This window comes from Convolutriloba macropyga, chromosome 2 (assembly GCF_964194025.1).
Source record: "Convolutriloba macropyga chromosome 2, txConMacr16.3, whole genome shotgun sequence".
In the NCBI taxonomy this organism is placed as follows: domain Eukaryota; kingdom Metazoa; phylum Xenacoelomorpha; order Acoela; family Convolutidae; genus Convolutriloba; species Convolutriloba macropyga.
Window position 1 is genome coordinate 15462655 of NC_134469.1, and position 17756 is coordinate 15480410.

The 17756-nt window shown below is 33.9% G+C and overlaps 2 protein-coding genes across 3 annotated transcripts in view; both read right to left on the reverse strand.

Moving 5' to 3' along the window:
* Nucleotides 1-139: 139 nt before the first annotated feature.
* Nucleotides 140-5838, reverse strand: LOC142335148 (acetylcholine receptor subunit beta-like 1). The gene is made up of 2 exons (XM_075383511.1): nt 5340-5838; nt 140-379 (listed from the first exon to the last, which is right to left on the reverse strand). Exons 1-2 carry the CDS (start codon nt 5766-5768, stop codon nt 170-172), a joined length of 639 nt encoding a protein of 212 aa, XP_075239626.1. The 5' UTR covers nt 5769-5838; the 3' UTR covers nt 140-169.
* An 11318-nt stretch (nt 5839-17156) lies between these two features.
* Nucleotides 17157-17756, reverse strand: part of LOC142357168 (uncharacterized) — a 288587-nt gene continuing 287987 nt past the window's right edge. For both annotated transcript variants that reach the window (XM_075408854.1, XM_075408849.1), the window contains one exon: nt 17157-17735. In XM_075408854.1, coding sequence (XP_075264969.1) covers nt 17407-17735 — 329 coding nt within the window. In that variant the 3' untranslated portion in view covers nt 17157-17406. The remainder of the gene's footprint in view (nt 17736-17756) is intronic.

A 17756-nucleotide genomic window follows, 5' to 3' on the forward strand; every position in this document is an offset into this window, starting at 1 on the left:
GGAACTCATCAATATCTGGATTGACTGCCTAAGATCAATCCAGGAAAATTAAATTCTGGCGCTATTTCTGTCGCATGGGCGATCAATGACCCGCATTTAAAAATTTCTTGATAAGCTTTATAGCCCTAGTGCTTGTCTAGTTAACCTTTTTCTCAAAAACCTTAGAACTTTACTCAGAGTGAAATGAAGTTTTTGAAAAGTTACCAATGAGGTCCCATTGTGAGTGTTCAACATAAGAGGACAAGTCAAGGTTTGATGCGGCACAATCGATGTCCACTTCTGTCTGTTTGAACTGCCAGGATCCAATGGCCACAAAGCACGTCTGGCTGTCAAAAGGGAAATGGGACACATCCATTGTACATGTGGTAGTGGTCGCAGACTAAAATCAAAAGCCCATATCTAAAGGTAACATTATCATCAGTTTTATCATATAATCAATTATATCATTATTGATCCTAAAAACGCATTTCCTAAAATGTATCCTGTAAAAAAACATTATTGAAAACATAGAGCTGTTTCGGGTGAGACTATAGAAACTTATAATTGTTCCGAACCCCACTTTAGTGGGGAGGGAGGAACTATATACTCAAGTGGGTTTTTTTTGTTCAGTCAATTTTGGCCGATCGATATATTCATCGTAGAGAGCTGTGAGTTGTATCATTAGAAGGCACGTACATCTTAGAATATGGAAACAAGATTTTTCGAATTTCAATTTTTTCAGGGAATTATCGAGGTTTAACGTTTTGTGAAAATTCAACAGTTTTTTGTTCTCATTTTCTCTAATATTCGCAAAAAGTTGGCTCAACTTTGATAATATAATAAAAAATATCTTAGAAATTTTATTGATAGAGTGCTATTATTTTCACTTAAGATAGAATAGTGGTGCTGAGTTGTTTGATTGAAGTTGTGGTCGCTATAAAATTTTAAAAAAAAAATGTTTAAATTTCGAACTTTTAATCAAAAATGGCATAAAATTAGCTCTTTCTTGTCCACTTTGTGTAAGTTTGTCAGACATCAGACCTAAATACCACCAACACAATCACCGTAAACTCAAAATGAGCTGAGTGTCGTTCGGCGACCTATAAAAGTCTTCCACAATTAAAATTTTGCCTCCATTTGCAAATTTATCTTAATAATTATACAACAGGCATCATTGTTTCTTTGTTGGAATATTTAACTAAACAAGAGATATAATTCACAAACATCTGAAACAATTAAGGAGTTTTTTTGGGAGCGCGGCAAAATCATGGATAGGTTTGATCTTATCCTGGATTCTTACAATCAGAAATTTTTAAAATTTTAATTGGGCACTGCCTTTATTTTTCAAAATGTTTTGCCTTTGTTGTTTATTTTAATGTCAACTACAGAAAGAAATCTCAGTTAACGGCTCAATTAGTCAAATCTCCTAATCACAGTGACAATCAGGCCCTAAGTACATATAGTTTGTTTTAAAAAAAATCTAATGGTTTTTATGGCTTTGACAAAGAGTTTTAGTAAACTTTAACTGATTTCTTGTGTTTTGTCTTCATTTGTTATTTTTTGCAGTCCGTTTTCAATTCCAATTGATCGAATATCATTGTGGCTTCTCCAATAGAGATAATCAAACTTATACAATGCATTTGGTTGTCATCTAAGGTCTCTCATGACACTGAATATAATGTTTTTAAGAAAATTTCAGTGATTTTTTGGTACTTTTCATTTTTTTAATATCATTTCTCTCAACTTTTAGCTCTTTAGCTCATCCTCAGTAAACACATGTCTAGCTATCTTTCAAATATACCAAAAACTAATCTTTGTCGCGGTTTTTTTAAATAATGGCTTTTGGTTCTGGTAATACGAGTTTTTACACAAAATTTTGGGATTTTTTTTTGCATAATTGCCCATTTTGCTTTTTCTTGATTCTGCGGATAATTGTCTCGCTACTGAAGAATCCAATCGCAGAACACATAAAATGCGCAATTTAACACATTCAGTGTTTTTATAGCTTACGATTTTAAGGTTGCGACACCGTTTTATTGCAGACTTTTGGTAGTTTTTTTTTATTTTTGTCCTGTATCTGTGGTTATTTTTCGACGTTTTAGGCATCTATATGTTTGGCGGTAAAAGTCTCAATGGCCAATTATAGACATATGAATGAATTCATTAACTAATATTGGTATATAGTTGATGGTTTTTATTGACTTTTAAATTAACTTTCTTCAAAAAAGTATAAGTCTAAAAAAAGTAAATATTCGTCGCTTTTTTCCTTTTTGTTCTCATTTTGGTCATCTTTTCAAGTTTTCTTGATTATTGGTAACTTAGTCTCATTAATGAGAGATCTCGTTATTTTTTTGTTGAACTAAACAATCATTTCTCTGCTAAGATTTACTTTTTTTGTGCTTATAATTTATCTTATAATTTTATCTGATAATTTTACTGTACTGGCTTCAACACTGTGGTTTTGTAAAGTTGTTTGTGATTTTTTAAGTTCTGCTTTAGTTTTTTGTTATTTTGTAGTCTTATGGCTCAGTCACAATAAAAACTGCGATTTTAATTTTCTAAGACATTGCAAGATAAACTGTCTATTGTTTTGGTTGAAAGCTTATGCCAGATATGAAGTTTAAAAATTTTCGTTTTTAAAAAAAGACAACGAAAGTTCGAGCTTTGCAAATTTTATTAATGCTACTTTTGCACTTATCTTCTTCAAAAAAATCAAACCACATTCATTATATAGTGAAATACAATTTTTTCTTTATAATTATTTTTTTCCTCAAACGCTTTTTGTTCTTGGCACTCTGAGTTTTCATAAAATTTTCGTGATTTCGCATATTTGAATTATTTTGGTTTATGATTTCGTTTTCTTTTCGCAGTACCACAGAAATGAGCGGTTCTGCTGCAATTTGAAAAAACCGCAATTACAAAATTTAAGGATCTTAGTGAACAGCTTAATGTTTAATTGGCTGGGGCAGCGTTTTCGTGCAAATTTTGATTTTTTTTTAAAATTTTGTCTTTTTGTGTGTTCTTTTTATAGTCGCATGACATATACTGGATAAAGAAAAGTGTTTTTCTATTGAGATGTAAATGAATTTTTCAGTGACTTCCGTTGATATATAATTTTTACAACTGGTTTGACATTAATATTTTTTTAGAAAAAGGCAAGTTTTTTTAAACTCTGCCCTGTAGCTCTTTTCTTGTTGACTTGTTATCAAGTCGCACAGAGGAATAGCTCCCTTTTTTAACGATGTACAGAATTAGTTTAGTTTAGTATAGGATTTATCTTTTGATTTGGTAATTAATTGTTTTAAAAAATAGACAACGATTTTTGGTTTTAATTAGTATTTGTGATAATTTGATTTTTTATCGCCGTCTTTTCTGGTAGTCAGGTTAATGACAAGTCTCATCGGCCCTCTAAGGTGAATTGTTTTATTCAGTTAGCGGTTTGTTGAAAATTTTAATATTTTTGATCTCTTCGTCATTTAGTATACAATTAAGTGAAAAATGTAGATGGGCGGGGTCGCAACATTATGTACGATGGCACATTACCGAGGCTCCTTGTTTATAATCAATAAGTCAAGCTAATGAGATTGTTGAGCATAATTCCATCAATTTTTTGTGCTTTTCTACTGTGTTTTTCAGAAGCACGTTTGTTGCTTGCAATTATTCAAAAGTAGCAAAAGCGTAATAAATGCGGCGGAAACAGCAAAATAATGCTCAAAGCGGTCTTAGAGAGTCGAATAAAACATTGACGCATGTTATTCAAAATGTCATGTAGCTTTTTAACGGAAATTGCAGATAACAAAATTGTGGAAACAGGATGTTGAACAGAAATTTAAGAACAGTTTTAGAGACAAATATCGTCCAAATATATGCACACGCGTGTTATCGTAACTAAAAGTCATGGTTCAGTACTTTTATAAAAGCACTCCAAAATGACAATAATACCAGTGGCGCCACTAATGCATCTAAAGATATTGAAAAGAAAATTTTCTGTACATTTGAGCATCTTAATGCCAATTTAAGGTGCTCGATTATGATCAGATTAATGTACATGGCATTAAACCTAGATCACACTTTTGTCCATGATCAAATAATGCCTCTTTTCTGAAAGTTTGCTCCTTTTTGACTCCATTGTATTTTGAGCAGACCTATCCAAGAAAAAGCTATTCATTATCAAATTTCAGATCATTTGTTCCTTTTTTACTTAAATTTCAGGCATCATTTACCTCATTCATCTTGCATTCATTTCATGTTTCTAAATTTTTGCGAAAAAATGCGTTCTTCGATCTTCGATATATCAATCTAAAAGTTTTTTCAGCTAACTTTTATTTCTCGCAAAGATTCCTAATTTGGATAATAAATAATAAAGACTAACAACAGATCACGATCACTGAATAGTTTATATTTTGGTTCTCAAGGTGTCTGACATGTGAGCCGTAGAAAAGTTCATATTTTTTGCTCAATTGGTGGAGGAGTGCAGCTGAGAGTACTTGAATATTATTGATCATTCTATTAATAGCAACTTATTATTGTTAATGTTTTTTGTCTGAAAAAACTGATTCTGATTGGATCTCAAGCTTGTAATCTTGTAAGTGACCACAGACTTTAGGTCTTAATTTCTTAAACTTTTACTAGTGATCTCGTTCATAGAAAAAGGAATTGACCCCCCCCCCCCCCCCGGTTCATTAAAGCACACCTCAACCTGGGAACCAACTCTTTTCTACCCGTTGAAACGACCAACTTTATAAAAATTGAGTCTAAAAATGCTAAATAAATGTTTGAGAACCTTACGGCTTTACAAGCACTAATTAAGGCGAATGTGTCGGTTGGGTCTTAATTGCTTTAGCTTCCCAGAGTTATACACGGGAATATACATTAAAATGTGCCATTTTAGCCTCTTTCCAAATAAATGATTTTTACTACAGTAACTAGACTATTATATCCAGTTCTGTAAAGTCTCTCTTGCTCATTATTTGTTTCTAAATACTGGAGTTTTCAGCCTAACACAAACTTAGAAATTTCAGTACGGCCTTACTACGGGCCGTTGAAAACTTAACAAGACCTTTGTACGGTTTTCATCTAAGACTTATACGATGCTCTACTACGGCCTTACCATGTTTTCCAAGTTCGGGCAACCTGGGTATTAAAAGTAGCTAATTATACGAAAAATTGATCCAAAATTGTTTGGATTTTTAATTTCGATTAATTTTTTATTTTGATTTTTTTTGGGATATTTCACAATATTCAGAATACGGAAGTTTTGAGGTTGTATCACTTGATAATACTTGAGGTTGTATCCTACATCAAATTCAGCTGTTTCCACGTTAAATTGATCTGTATATTCGGCATGAGAAAAGACTAACTTGAGATAGCCACTGTACCCTCCCATTCGAATCCACGGACACTGGGATGATCTCAGCATAATGCATTATGTTATACTCCCCCACGTCATTGTAAGGCATCAAATCAGGCACCCAAATTCCACTCACATCAAACCTCGTCACCCCGATCCCACCATATTTCGCTGGATCCCATCGTAAATACTCGTCTGTCCAGAGCACTCTTTGCCAGAGGATTAAGGACATTGTTTCCTGCTTTGCGTCAAAGTTTTTCAGCTGATAAAGCGAAGCTCCGAAAATGAGGTGAACAGGTTGTGAGAAGTTCATCACGGGTCGTCCAAGTCGGCTGTAGTTGACCATCAGATCATGATGGAGATTCCTTTCAAGGTTCGGGTAAGCTTTGCAAAGAGCAAACATTAACAGGAACAAAGTTATAATATTCAAAAATTCCATTTTGAGTAACTTAAAGTTATTATGCGTTAAATTTTTTAATAGTATACGAAATGAGGAACGTATTTTGAGATGTATTCGTAACGCTTTGTTGAGTTCATGAACATCTGTTGATACTGTTTGAAGATGGTTTTCCGCATGTGTTGCTTTTAATAACATAATCAAATTGTTGTGAGTAGAGTGGGATACGGTCTCAAATGATTCGATTATAACGGTTATAATCCAATGGTTGGTTCTCGGTCAACCAAATATGTGCCACGGCTTCCCTTGTTCTGTGGCTCTTTAATCATTATAATTGTCAGTAACCATATTCCTTTTTTGGCAAGTGTGCGACCATTTTGACAGTTCCACCCAACCTTTATAATAAAGTGTATCTTCGAACATATTTTTTGGCAAAAATGAGTTCACACAATTTTCAAATTTTCTTCGTTTTACAAGCGTGAGCAAATATACCCTCGTGTAACAGCTGCTCTCCTATCAATCACGAGGAGAGCTTTACACCACCCAGTTCGATTCAACGCGTTAATATTAAGTGTTTTCCAGTTAACTTTGTGAAATGTGTTAATCGCTATACTTTGGGTTATAGTTGCATTACTTGATGCTAAATTAACTGTTCCGACCCACTTTAGTGGGGGAGTAACTATATACTCAAATGGGTTTTTTTTGTTCAGACAATTTTGGCCGATCGATATAATCATCGTAGAGAGTTGTGAGTGGTATCATTAAAAAGCCCATCCAGCGTAGAATAAGGAATTAAAAAGTTTTTTTAATTTTAACCTCTTATAGAGAGTTATCCAGTTTTAAAATTTTGTGAATATTAGACGTATTTTAGCCGTTTTTATTCACTTTTTTGGTATTTTTGACCTAAATTTCGTTAATTTTGCCAAAAATTTGTTCAAATTGTTAAATGTAGTGTAAATAATTTTATCACTAAAGATAGAAGAGGGTTGCTGAATTATTAAGTCTGAGTTTGTTGGCTAGAAAACATGCTAAATTTTTCAAAATTCCACTTTTTTGGGACCAAACTTGATTTTTCAGCTGACTTGCTTTAAGTTTGCTGAAATAAATACCCTAAAACTGCGGCCATACTCTTTTTAAGCTGACACTTGACCTCGTTGTACACCCACAGGCTTTGAGAGTCTTCTGGAGTTATAATTTTACCAGTTTTTTTTGCAATTTTAAGCTCATAAAATATACCAAAAGCATTTTTATTTTGGACAAACTGAAAGAAATTGATGAAAAATTGATCTATTTTTCAACCATTTGACCAAATGAGTATTTTGCTAGACGGGCAGCAACATGTGGGCCGATCTTGATCTGGCCATGGACCTTTACGATAAAATATTTATTAGATAATTTTGGGGCGCGACTTTTTTCGAAATAATTCCGCTATGTAAATGGTTTTTTGTATACTTTTTTTTACTTACAAGAATTTCAAATCAGGGCCAAATTAAAGACAGATACCATTCACAACAATAGATGCACAACAAGATTATATTACGGTTTCAGAGTTAAGCGCGTGGTTGCTATGGCTCTGAACAATTGTTTTCTTAAAAAAAAAATTTATGTACTTCTTGAATTTTGCTTTCATCTGTTATCTTTTGTGCCCAACTTTTACGCCCAATAACTTATTGTCCCCAGTCAAAGATCCAGTTGTTTATTCAGGAGGTGTAAATAATCCTGGACACTTCTTTCAGTTCTTATCTAATGTCTGTCATGACTTTGAATATATTTGTTTTAAGAAAACATAGGTTAATTTTTGAACTTTGCCACTATTTTATCTTATTTCTCTCAACTTCGGGCGCAGTCTCAGTAACAACAAGCAATAACCAATTTTTGTGGGTTATAAATTAATGTCTGTAGCAGTTGTATGTTCAACTCATGGTCTCCTTGTTTTGATACAACGCCTTTTCGATTTTTTGAACATAACTGCATATTTTTTGAGTTAAGTTTGTTTCCTTTTCGTATTATTGCATTATTGGAAACTGCAATTGAAGAAAAGCATAGTAGGAAAATTGCAAAGCGATGTTAAAAACGCGTATCCAAATATTTAATTGTTTTTGTTACATAGTTCATGCTTTTTGGGCAGAGACACAGTTATCTAGCAAAATTTTATTGATCTTTTGTTTTTGCCTGTTTTTCCTTTTTTTGTTGTTATACGCCATATACCTAAGAACGATAGGTTTTAATTGCTTTCCCAGGACGTAACCTAGGTAGAAAACTCACTTCACAGCTGTTTGTTTTAAAGACTTTCAAATTGAAATAAAAAAAGGAATTTTTTTCAAGTGTATCATTTTTGATTTCTTTTTTGTAACCATTCGGCTCAACCTCACTAATTGGAAGCCTTAATTTCTATTTCGCTTCAAGCGCTTGTTTTATACGTTGCGCGCTTGGTTATACCTTTTGACTGATTGCTTCGGTCATTAATTTCATTAAAAATTTTCGAGATTTCGTTACTGTTCATTTCCTTGGTATATTTTTGTTGTCATGTCTACGTAATCCTTTTAGAAGAAAGACTCTTTGATGTTTGAAAATGAGGAGAAAATGACGATATACAGTTCTTGTATGTATAATCTTATAACTATTGTGCCTTGAACAGTGTGATCTCATAAAATTGTTTGAAGTTTTGGCTTCTTTATATGATTGTTGTTATTTTGAGGGGTCGTGAATAAGTCTCATTATTAACCAGCCCAATTGATTTCCTGAGGTATTGCAACTTAATCCATTGCTAATCTTTTTGAAGTCTGTTATGACTTTTGAAAATATTTGTTTTCAAAAACATAATCGGCTTTTTGAATTTCGCCAATTTCAATTAATTTTTCGGTCGATTTATAGCTCAGTCTCTGTAAACACAGGTCACAATCCGTTTCCAGTTAACTACAATTTAATCTCTATAACTGTTTTAGCTTTGAACATTTTCTTTCTTGGCTTTGTTACTGCTGTTACTACGAGATTTCACAAAATATTTGAGATTTTTTTGTATGTGTACATTTTATAGGATTTTTGTTTTCATTTTAATTTATAACAATAATAGTGATTCCTATTGGTTTTGAAACTTTGCGCAATTAAACATTGGATAATGACATGTCTCAATTGCTTCATATGGCGATAAAATTGACTAGCTTAGCGGTTTCAGTGAAATTAATTCTTTTCAAATATAGAAACGTGTTTTTGAACTTTGCACCTCTTTGCTCTTTTTTGTCGACCTTTTAACCACTCGCATGGAGGAAAGGTTCCAAAATTTTTAAATGATGTATAGGTTAAATTGTTTCGTTTAGATTTTATCTGATGCGAGTTTAATTTTGCTGATTTTATTTATGATAGAAAACGAATTTTCGTCGTATATAATGTTTCTTGTTTGATAATTATTATTGTCCTTTCTAGAAGTCATATTATCAAACGCGCTCATCAGCCCTCTATGGTGGAATTCTTTTATTCTACTGGGTGCTTATGGAACGATATGTATGTTTTTGAAAGTTTTCTATTTCTTCATCATTTGGATAGCCAAATAAGTCGAGAATGTTGATGAGCGGGGTCGGAACTTTATGTGTGTACGCACATTACTGAGCCTCCTTGTTGAAACAACTAATCGTTCAGCTTTGCTGATTAGCAAGTTGTTCTGCTCGGAAAACCAAAACAATTCAATTTAAAATAATCAATTTATGCTTAGAATGAGTAAATAATACAACAACGTTGTGGTAATCTGACAAAGAAAAAGAGAAAATTGGACGCTACGAAAACCAATGGCGCCAAATTAAAGAAACTCATAACTGCAACGCGAAATAATTCACGCCGGATACCATATAACACGCCGCATTAGAAGGACAATAAGAATTTTTTGTTTTCTATATTAAGTGAAATACAACAAAATACTAAAGACCAAAGAACCAATTTTTAATTTCCGAAAAGCAGGTATCAAAATCTTAAAAGCGATTGCTATAGACTTAAGCAGCGAAATTGATTCGCATATTACTTCTTAGTATTCGGCGAAGTCTGCCATTAATGAGATTATGTGATAATGATATGTAATAAGATACAATTATTCATAAAAATTTATGTACAATTTTTCGAAAACAAAACGCTGATAAATCAAAGAAAAGAACAACTTAGAACTGTAGCTATTAACTAGATTAATTTAAGCAACCTTAGCAGTTTATGAGAGTTGTCATTAAGGAGAGTAAGAGATACGACAACAAATTGAGCAATGAATCTGAACAAATCTCAAAATATTAACATTTCATGAAAAGAATGAATATCAAAGTAAAAAAAATTTAACTTTGATATGAAACAAATAAATCTAATTAAATTTTTCATCTCAAAGATCTATGCGACTTGTCCCTAATGATATTAAACAATAAGACCAAAAACTCTGCTGAAATCAAAAAATTAAAATTTTTTAACAATAAATAATGTCAAAGTCTTGAAAACAACTAGCCATTAAACCAAATATTTCATTGTGTTCACGTATGCCTCATTAGGAACCAACAATAGAGCCATTAACTATTCTAGTTGACAGAACAACAGCTATTTAAGAAGGGGTGAAATGAAATTTTCAATAAATTATGAATTTTATCAAAGTAAAAAAACAAGAACAGCTGCCCGTCCGTGATTTCAATCATTTGCATATAGGCGGCACTCGAAAACATCAATTATTTTAATGTCACTCAAGAGAAAAATACTGTAAACAGCAATCAAGTTGCCGCAAGTGATAAAAGTTAGCCTTCAAAACTTGTTGGATTAACAACTTCTCACTGCACTTTAAAGCTCTTTGGAAAAAATCACGCTTCAATTTTACTCGTTTTTGTAATTCCATTTCCTCAAAAACATGGTTTAAATCAGTACTTCAATTTGATTTCTCACTGAAGATGTGAAAAAGTCGGAAAAAGCGCGAACAGATCCTAAAACATAGCTGCCTGATTGCCAGAAAATAACCGCAAGAGCTTTGTAGATCTGCAGTCTCATGAAAAAACAGTAAAAAAAGGCAGACGAAAAAAAATTACGCAGCATTAGAAGGACAATAGGAATTAATTGTTTTCTAGAATAAGTGACATATAACAACAGAATACTAAAGACCACAATTTTTAATTTCCGAAAAGCAGGTATCAAATCTTAAAAGCGATTGCTATAAACTTAAGCAGCAAATTAGATTCGCATATTAATTCTTAGTATTCGACGAAGTCTATCATTAATGAGATTATGTGATAATGATATAATGTAATAAGATATAATTATTTGTAAAACTCAAAATTTATGTACAATTTTTCGATAACAAAACGCTGATAAATTAAAGAAAAGAACAACTTAGAACTGTAATTATTATTTTGATTAATTTAAGTAACCTTAGCAATTTATGAGACTTGTCATCATGGAGAGTAAGAGATACAACAGCAAATTGAGCAATGAATCTGAAAATTCTCAAAATATTAATATTTCTTGGAAAGAGTGAAATTCAAAGTCATAGAAAGTTTTAACTTTGATATGAAACAATTAAATCCATTTAAATACTTCATCCTCATGATCTATGTGACTTGTCCCTAATGATATTAAACGATAAGACCAAATACTCTGAAAACTCGAAAAATTAAAAACTTTTAAGAGTTAATAGTGTCAAAGTCTCGAAAACTATTAGCCACTAAACCAAATATTTCGTTGGGTTCACGTATGCCTCATTAGGAGCTATTAATACTGCCATTAACGGTTCTAGGTGACACAACAAGAGCTATTTGAGAATGGACAAAATGAAATGTCTATCAATGTTATCAAAGTAAAAAAAAAACAAGAACAGCTGACCTTTCTTGAGTTCAATCATTAGCAAATAGGCGCCACTCGAAAACATCAATTATTTTAATGTCACTCAAGAGAAAAAATACTGTAAACAGCAATCAAGTTGCCGCAAGTGATAAAAGTTAGCCTTCAAAACTTGTTGGATTAACAACTTCTCACTGCACTTCAAAGCTCTTTGGAAAAAATCACGCTTCAATTTTACTCGTTTTTGTAATTCCATTTCCTCAAAAACATGGTTTAAATCAGTACTTCAATTTGATTTCTCACTGAAGATGTGAAAAATTCGGAAAAAGCGCGAACAGATCCTAAAACGTAGCTGCCTGATTGCCAGAAAATAGCCGCAATAGCTTTGTAGATCTGCTGTCTCCTAAAAAAAAAACATTCAAAAAGACAGACCAAAAAAAGAAGTCTTTCCATTGAAGGCTGATGTGTTATATTTTAATTACGAATCTGTATAAGTTATTGCTGCCTCTATTAGCTGCACTCAAATAACCTTCAATTAGAGTGACACACATTCACTAGACCTTATCTCTCTGAATTAAAGTAAATAAAAGACAATTTCAAAGTGAAGTAATTTTTGAGAGCGAGGGAAGTCACGTGTGAAAAACTTAATCACGCAAATGAACAAAAAAACTCGCTCCACTGAGAACGAAAATTGACATCACGCACGCAATTCAATTGAAATTGCATGAACGTGGTTGTGACGTAATGAGGTAGTAACAAAAATAAGACGACGAAATGATAAATATAGCAGGACAAGTCCTAACGTACAATTCAAAGAAATTTCATTGACTAAACAAAAAAGTAGACCTAGAACGGACTATGAGTGAATTGGGAAAAACGTTTCTCAAAAATTAGTTAAAAAAGAAAAAAAAGAAAATCAATGTCGAATTGACGAATGTGAACAAAAACCACTAGCGAGAAGTGGACATTTGGTTCAATAAAAAAACTAGACCTAAATTGAATTATGACTGAAATGGGGGAACCATTAAGAAAGTCCAATCCAAAAAATCGAAAAAAACAGTAAAAATCAAAGTGAAATTGCCTCATGTGAACAAAACCAATAGCGAGAAATCGACTTTTTGTTCAGACACCACTTTCTCACTCTACTTTAAACTTAGAGTGAAAAACTTTTACGCCGCAAAATCACTCGTTTTTTTGCTCCACTTCCTGTTTCGGCGTGACCAAAATCACGACTCCAATTTGACTTCAAAAATCATAAAAATGTGTGACAAATCTTAAAACAGCGCCCCAATACAATTAGAATTATTTGAATTGTAAAAAACCAAGAGAAAGTCCATAATAGCCCCAGCTATAAAATTCTTCCTCAAAGTTCAGTTCCAAAGAATTTGACTACAAAAATCATAAAAATGTGTGACAAATCTTAAAACAGCGCTCCAATACAATTCGAATTATTTGAATTGTAAAAAACCAAGAGAAAGTCCATAATAGCCCCAGCTATTGCTGAGAGGATATTAAAAAAGTCAGCACACCAATAAAATCTAAATGCTTTGGATTGTACAAACCAAGAGAAGGCCAAAAACAGCCCCATCTTTTGCTTTGCCTTGCAGCCGTTGGAAAGAGCTTGTATCTAACTTCGTTCTTTATTCGAGTTGTTCCACATTGACGTCTAAGATATGTGATTGTTTTACAATGTATTTGGAAACGGAAAGTATTTGTCAAACAATGAAAGCAAATCAGTTTTTACAATACAAACGCAACGGAAAAGTATTTTGCATGGCGTCATGAAACGTTTTACTAGAAATCTACTATCCAAACCGGATTCGATCTACTTTCAAACCAATTTTCTTCTGTGAAAAATCTGCTTTCATTTTTTAAAGGCCGAAATCGTTGGAGAGTTGACCAATGTTAGCCACAAGTATTACAGTTCATTTAATTCTTAAAAAAAAAGCGGCCCAAACATTGCAATACCGTCCTGTGAATTGCTCTAAAAATAGTCGATATTGCTTTTGTTTATAGCCATCCCAATTAGGTTAACCGCACTGCTTTCATTTCAAATAATATTCACGCTATCGTTGAAAAGTCTATAATTCACTCAAAGTTGACCGCATATAACAACTTGCATCCAAAAACGGCATTCATTTGCGATTTTAAACACATTTTTATTTCAAAAGTTTTATCTCATAATTTGCTAGGATATTAATCAAAAATAACTGACAAATGTTGGGCTTTTCGCTCTCAAAAGCCTGGTCAGTGGTTAGATTTATTAGCTAGCAAAAGGCTAGCGTATGCGTGGGAGATTTACGCGTGAAATTAGTTGCGAAAGAGGGAGGACATGGGAGGTTGGGTAGGGATGAACGCTGTGTGGGGTAGGGGTCGGAATCTAAGAAACTCCCCTTCACGCCATGAATTTTACCTCAATAGTTTTGGTGCAGCGCATGCTGAGACTAGTGAGACTGAAAACAGCTGAACAACTTAGGTTCCTCTCAACCTGAAAAGAACTCAATGCGCTTCGGCTAGGGACTTTATACCCGCGGACTTTACCAGCATGTACAGGCTTCACAAAATTCAACCTGTTGAAGTATCTCTTAAACACCAACAGTATGTAAATAATTGCTATAACAGTTGATAGCACCTGAACGTAAACCCACAAAAAAACTTTTTATGGGTACAAAAAATTACCCCCAATACAATTGAACCCAGGACCTCGAGGACGTCAGTTTGACATCTTATCCACTAAGCTGTAGTACATTTAATTCGTTCACTATCTCTTTTATATTAGCGGCAAATTTTTTTTCAGAATGAGAGCAACTTAGATCACACAAACTTAAAATCAAGGTGAAAAAATCACTCAAGTCAAAGAATGCTCTAGAACAAAAGCACTAAAACAGTTGAGCAAAAATGTTGCAAAATTATTGCACAAGTTTACAATAATTGCTTCAAACTTCATCTGAGAGCAGTTTAAAACAGCACGAAAAAGGCTAATTTTTTTCAAATTTTGTTTAAAAATGTTCAATTTTGTACCACCGAGTCTTTGAGTTGTACACATAAAAGGGCAGGAAAATTCCACAAGGAACGTTTCACGTACCCAATTAATCTTAGAAAATTTTTCTAAATTTGCTCCTTTCAAATATGCGTTTGTTATGTTTTGGCTATTTTTTTGCATTGGGTATATTGGTATTTAATACTTTGTCCGAACGCCATTTTCATGACAGGATAATTTATAAGCTCTCTATAACCATCAGGTTATAGCCGATTTCTTGCCCTTCTTCGAACGAAAGCACTTGTCATCTAAACTTGCTGCAGTATTTCGCTTGACATGGATGAAAATGATTCGGAATTGTAAACTAAAACGAGGTTCTACAAATCAAAGGCTAATTTTGGATACTCTAATTCGTAACTTGGGGTAAATAATGATCTAAGAATAGGAAAAATTTAGCGATTAAATAAAGATAAAGCACTTAATCAGTTCTATGATGAAATAATTGACAGTCTACGCTTCACTAAATCATCAAAGCGTTTCTGAAGTAGAAAAACGAATCACTCCTATGCCGTCATAGTGCGGAAAGAAAATGTCAAATACGATATAGGCGACGATGAAAGATCTTTCGACTGTTCCGAGGAATCATAAAATTCTTCCTCAAAGTTCAGTTCCAAAGAATTTGACTACAAAAATCATGAAAATGTGTGAACAGATCTTAAAACAGCGCCCCAATACAATTCGAATTATTTGAATTGTAAAAAACCAAGAGAAAGTCAATAATTGCCCCAGCTATTGCTGAGCGGATATTAAAAAAGACTGCACACCAATAAAATCTAAATGCTTTGGATTGTACAAACCAAGAGAAGGCCAATAACAGCCCCATCGTTTGCTTTGCGTTCTTTATTCGAGTCGTTCCACATTGATGTCTAAGATGTGTGATTGTTTTACATATGTATTTGGAAACTGAAAGTATTTGTCAAACAATGAACGCAAATCAGTTTTTACAATACAAACGCAACGAAAAAGTATTTTGCATGGAGTCATGAAACGTTTTCCTAGAGATCTACTATCCAAACTTAATTCGATCTACTTTCCAACCGATTTTCTTCTGTGAAAAACCTGCTTTCATTTTTTAAGGGCCGAAATTGTTGGAGAGTTGACCAATGTTAGCCACAAGTATTACAGTTCATTTATTTCTCCAAAAAGGCGACCCAAACATTCCAACACCGTCCTGTGAATTGCTCTAAAACAAAAGTCGATTGTGCCTTTGTTTATAGCCGTCCCAATTAGGTTAACCGCACTGCTTTCTTTTCAAATAATATTCACGCTATCGTTGAAAAGTCTATAATTCGCTCAAAGTTGACCGCATATAACAACTTGCATCCAAAAACGGCATTCATTTGCGATTTTAAACACATTTTTATTTCAAAAGTTTTATCTCATAATTTGCTAGGATATTAATTAAAAATAACTGACAAATGTTGGGCTTTTCGCTCTCAAAAGCCTGGCCAGTGGTTAGATTTATTAGCTAGCAGAAGGCTAGAGTATGCGTGAGATTTACGCGTGAAATTAGTTGCGAAAGAGGGAGGACATGGGAGGTTGGGTAGGGATGAACGCTGTGTGGGGTAGGGGTCAGAATCTAAGAAACTCCCCTTCACGCCATTAATTTTGCCTCAACAGTTTTGGTGCAGCGCATACTAAGACTAGTGAGACTGAAAAAAGCTGAACAACTTAGGTTCCCCTCGACTTGAAAAGAGCTCAATGCGCTTCGGCTAGTGACTTAATACCCGCGGACTTTACCAGCATGTACAGGCTTCACAAAATTCAACCTGTTGAAGTATCTCTTAAACACCAACAGTATGTAAATAATTGCTATAACAGTTGATAGCACGTGAACGTAAACCCACAAAAAATCTTTTTATGGATACAAAAAATTACCCCCAATACAATCGAACCCAGGACCTCGAGGACGTCCGTTTGACATCTTATCCACTAAGCTGTAGTACATTTAATTCGTTCACTATCTCTTTTATATTAGCGGCAATTTTTTTTCAGAATGGGAGCAACTTAGATCACACAAACTTAAAATCAAGGTGAAAAAAAGTCACTCAAGTCAAAGAATGCTCTAGAACAAAAGCACTAAAACAGTTGAGCAAAAATGTTGCAAAATTATTGCACAAGTTTACAATAATTGCTTCAAACTTTATCTGAGAGCACTTTGAAACAGCATAAAAAAGGCTAATTTTTTTCAAATTTTGTTTAAAAAATGTTCCTCTGAAATAGGTAGTAAAAAGTGATTAGAGATTAAAACTCAGTAACTCAAAATTGCACAACCTAGCGTAACCAGCAGTTTGTTTAGACAACTTATTTTGAAGTTTACTGAACGTGGAAGTCTACTGACATTATGTAAGTGTTAACGTCGTGACCACTTTCAAAATGTCTCCTTACTGTTTTTATGGCTTCCATCATCCGATTAAGTCACTTTCGATTAACTTTCGAGAGTATGCAATCTGACGGCCATTTCAGCCCAAGTAGGAGGCAATGGCAGCAAATCCGCACCACACTAGTGACCGCGTCAGTCCTGATAATAGGCTAGAAAAATGCCCGTTGAAACTTCATTATATCACTTTCTAGATAGAACTCATTTAAACGATTAAAAAACATTTTCTTAAACATAAATTTATTGAGGATATAAACTGGAACAAAACACGAAATGACATTAGAAAACCATAGAGCATTAACTCCTCGTAAATACAACATTGTTTTCTAAAGGATTTATAATCATACTGGTTTTAAAAACACATTCAAATCAACATCAAAGCATCATACTTATCGACTCGAAGAAAACGTCAATGTTAAAACATCAATTCATCGTGTAGCTTCACATATTGCAATTTGTCAGTTTTTGTTCTTTCAATAGCCTCCGTAAGATGGCGGGTATCTGGGAGGAGGAGGGGGTTGATGGTACCCTCCGTGGGCCCCGGATGGTGGAGGGGGAAAACTGTGTGGAGCTGCATTATAGTGACTATGTTGTGGAGGGGGAGGGGGCGGTTGGTTGTACGACTGATGTCCTCCATAGCCCCCCGCAGCTGCCATTGGGGGTGCCCGATGCGCAGGAGGTGGTCCAGACGGTGGAGGCGCTGGGGCACTGCTTCGACCATATCCTCCATAGCCACCACCAGAGGGTGCAGATGAAGACGGGGGTGGTCCACTTGGACGTTGAGGAGGAGCAGACGGTCGATCTGGAAATTGGACACTCAAAA

Excerpts from the sequence above, each read along its gene's own strand:
- LOC142335148 (XM_075383511.1), bottom strand. The coding sequence starts at position 5,768 with ATGGAATTTTTGAATATTATAACTTTGTTCCTGTTAATGTTTGCTCTT. Across the intron at positions 380-5,339 it reads GGGTACAGTGGCTATCTCAA|TCTGCGACCACTACCACATG; the intron begins GTTAGTCTTTTC and ends TTTTGATTTTAG.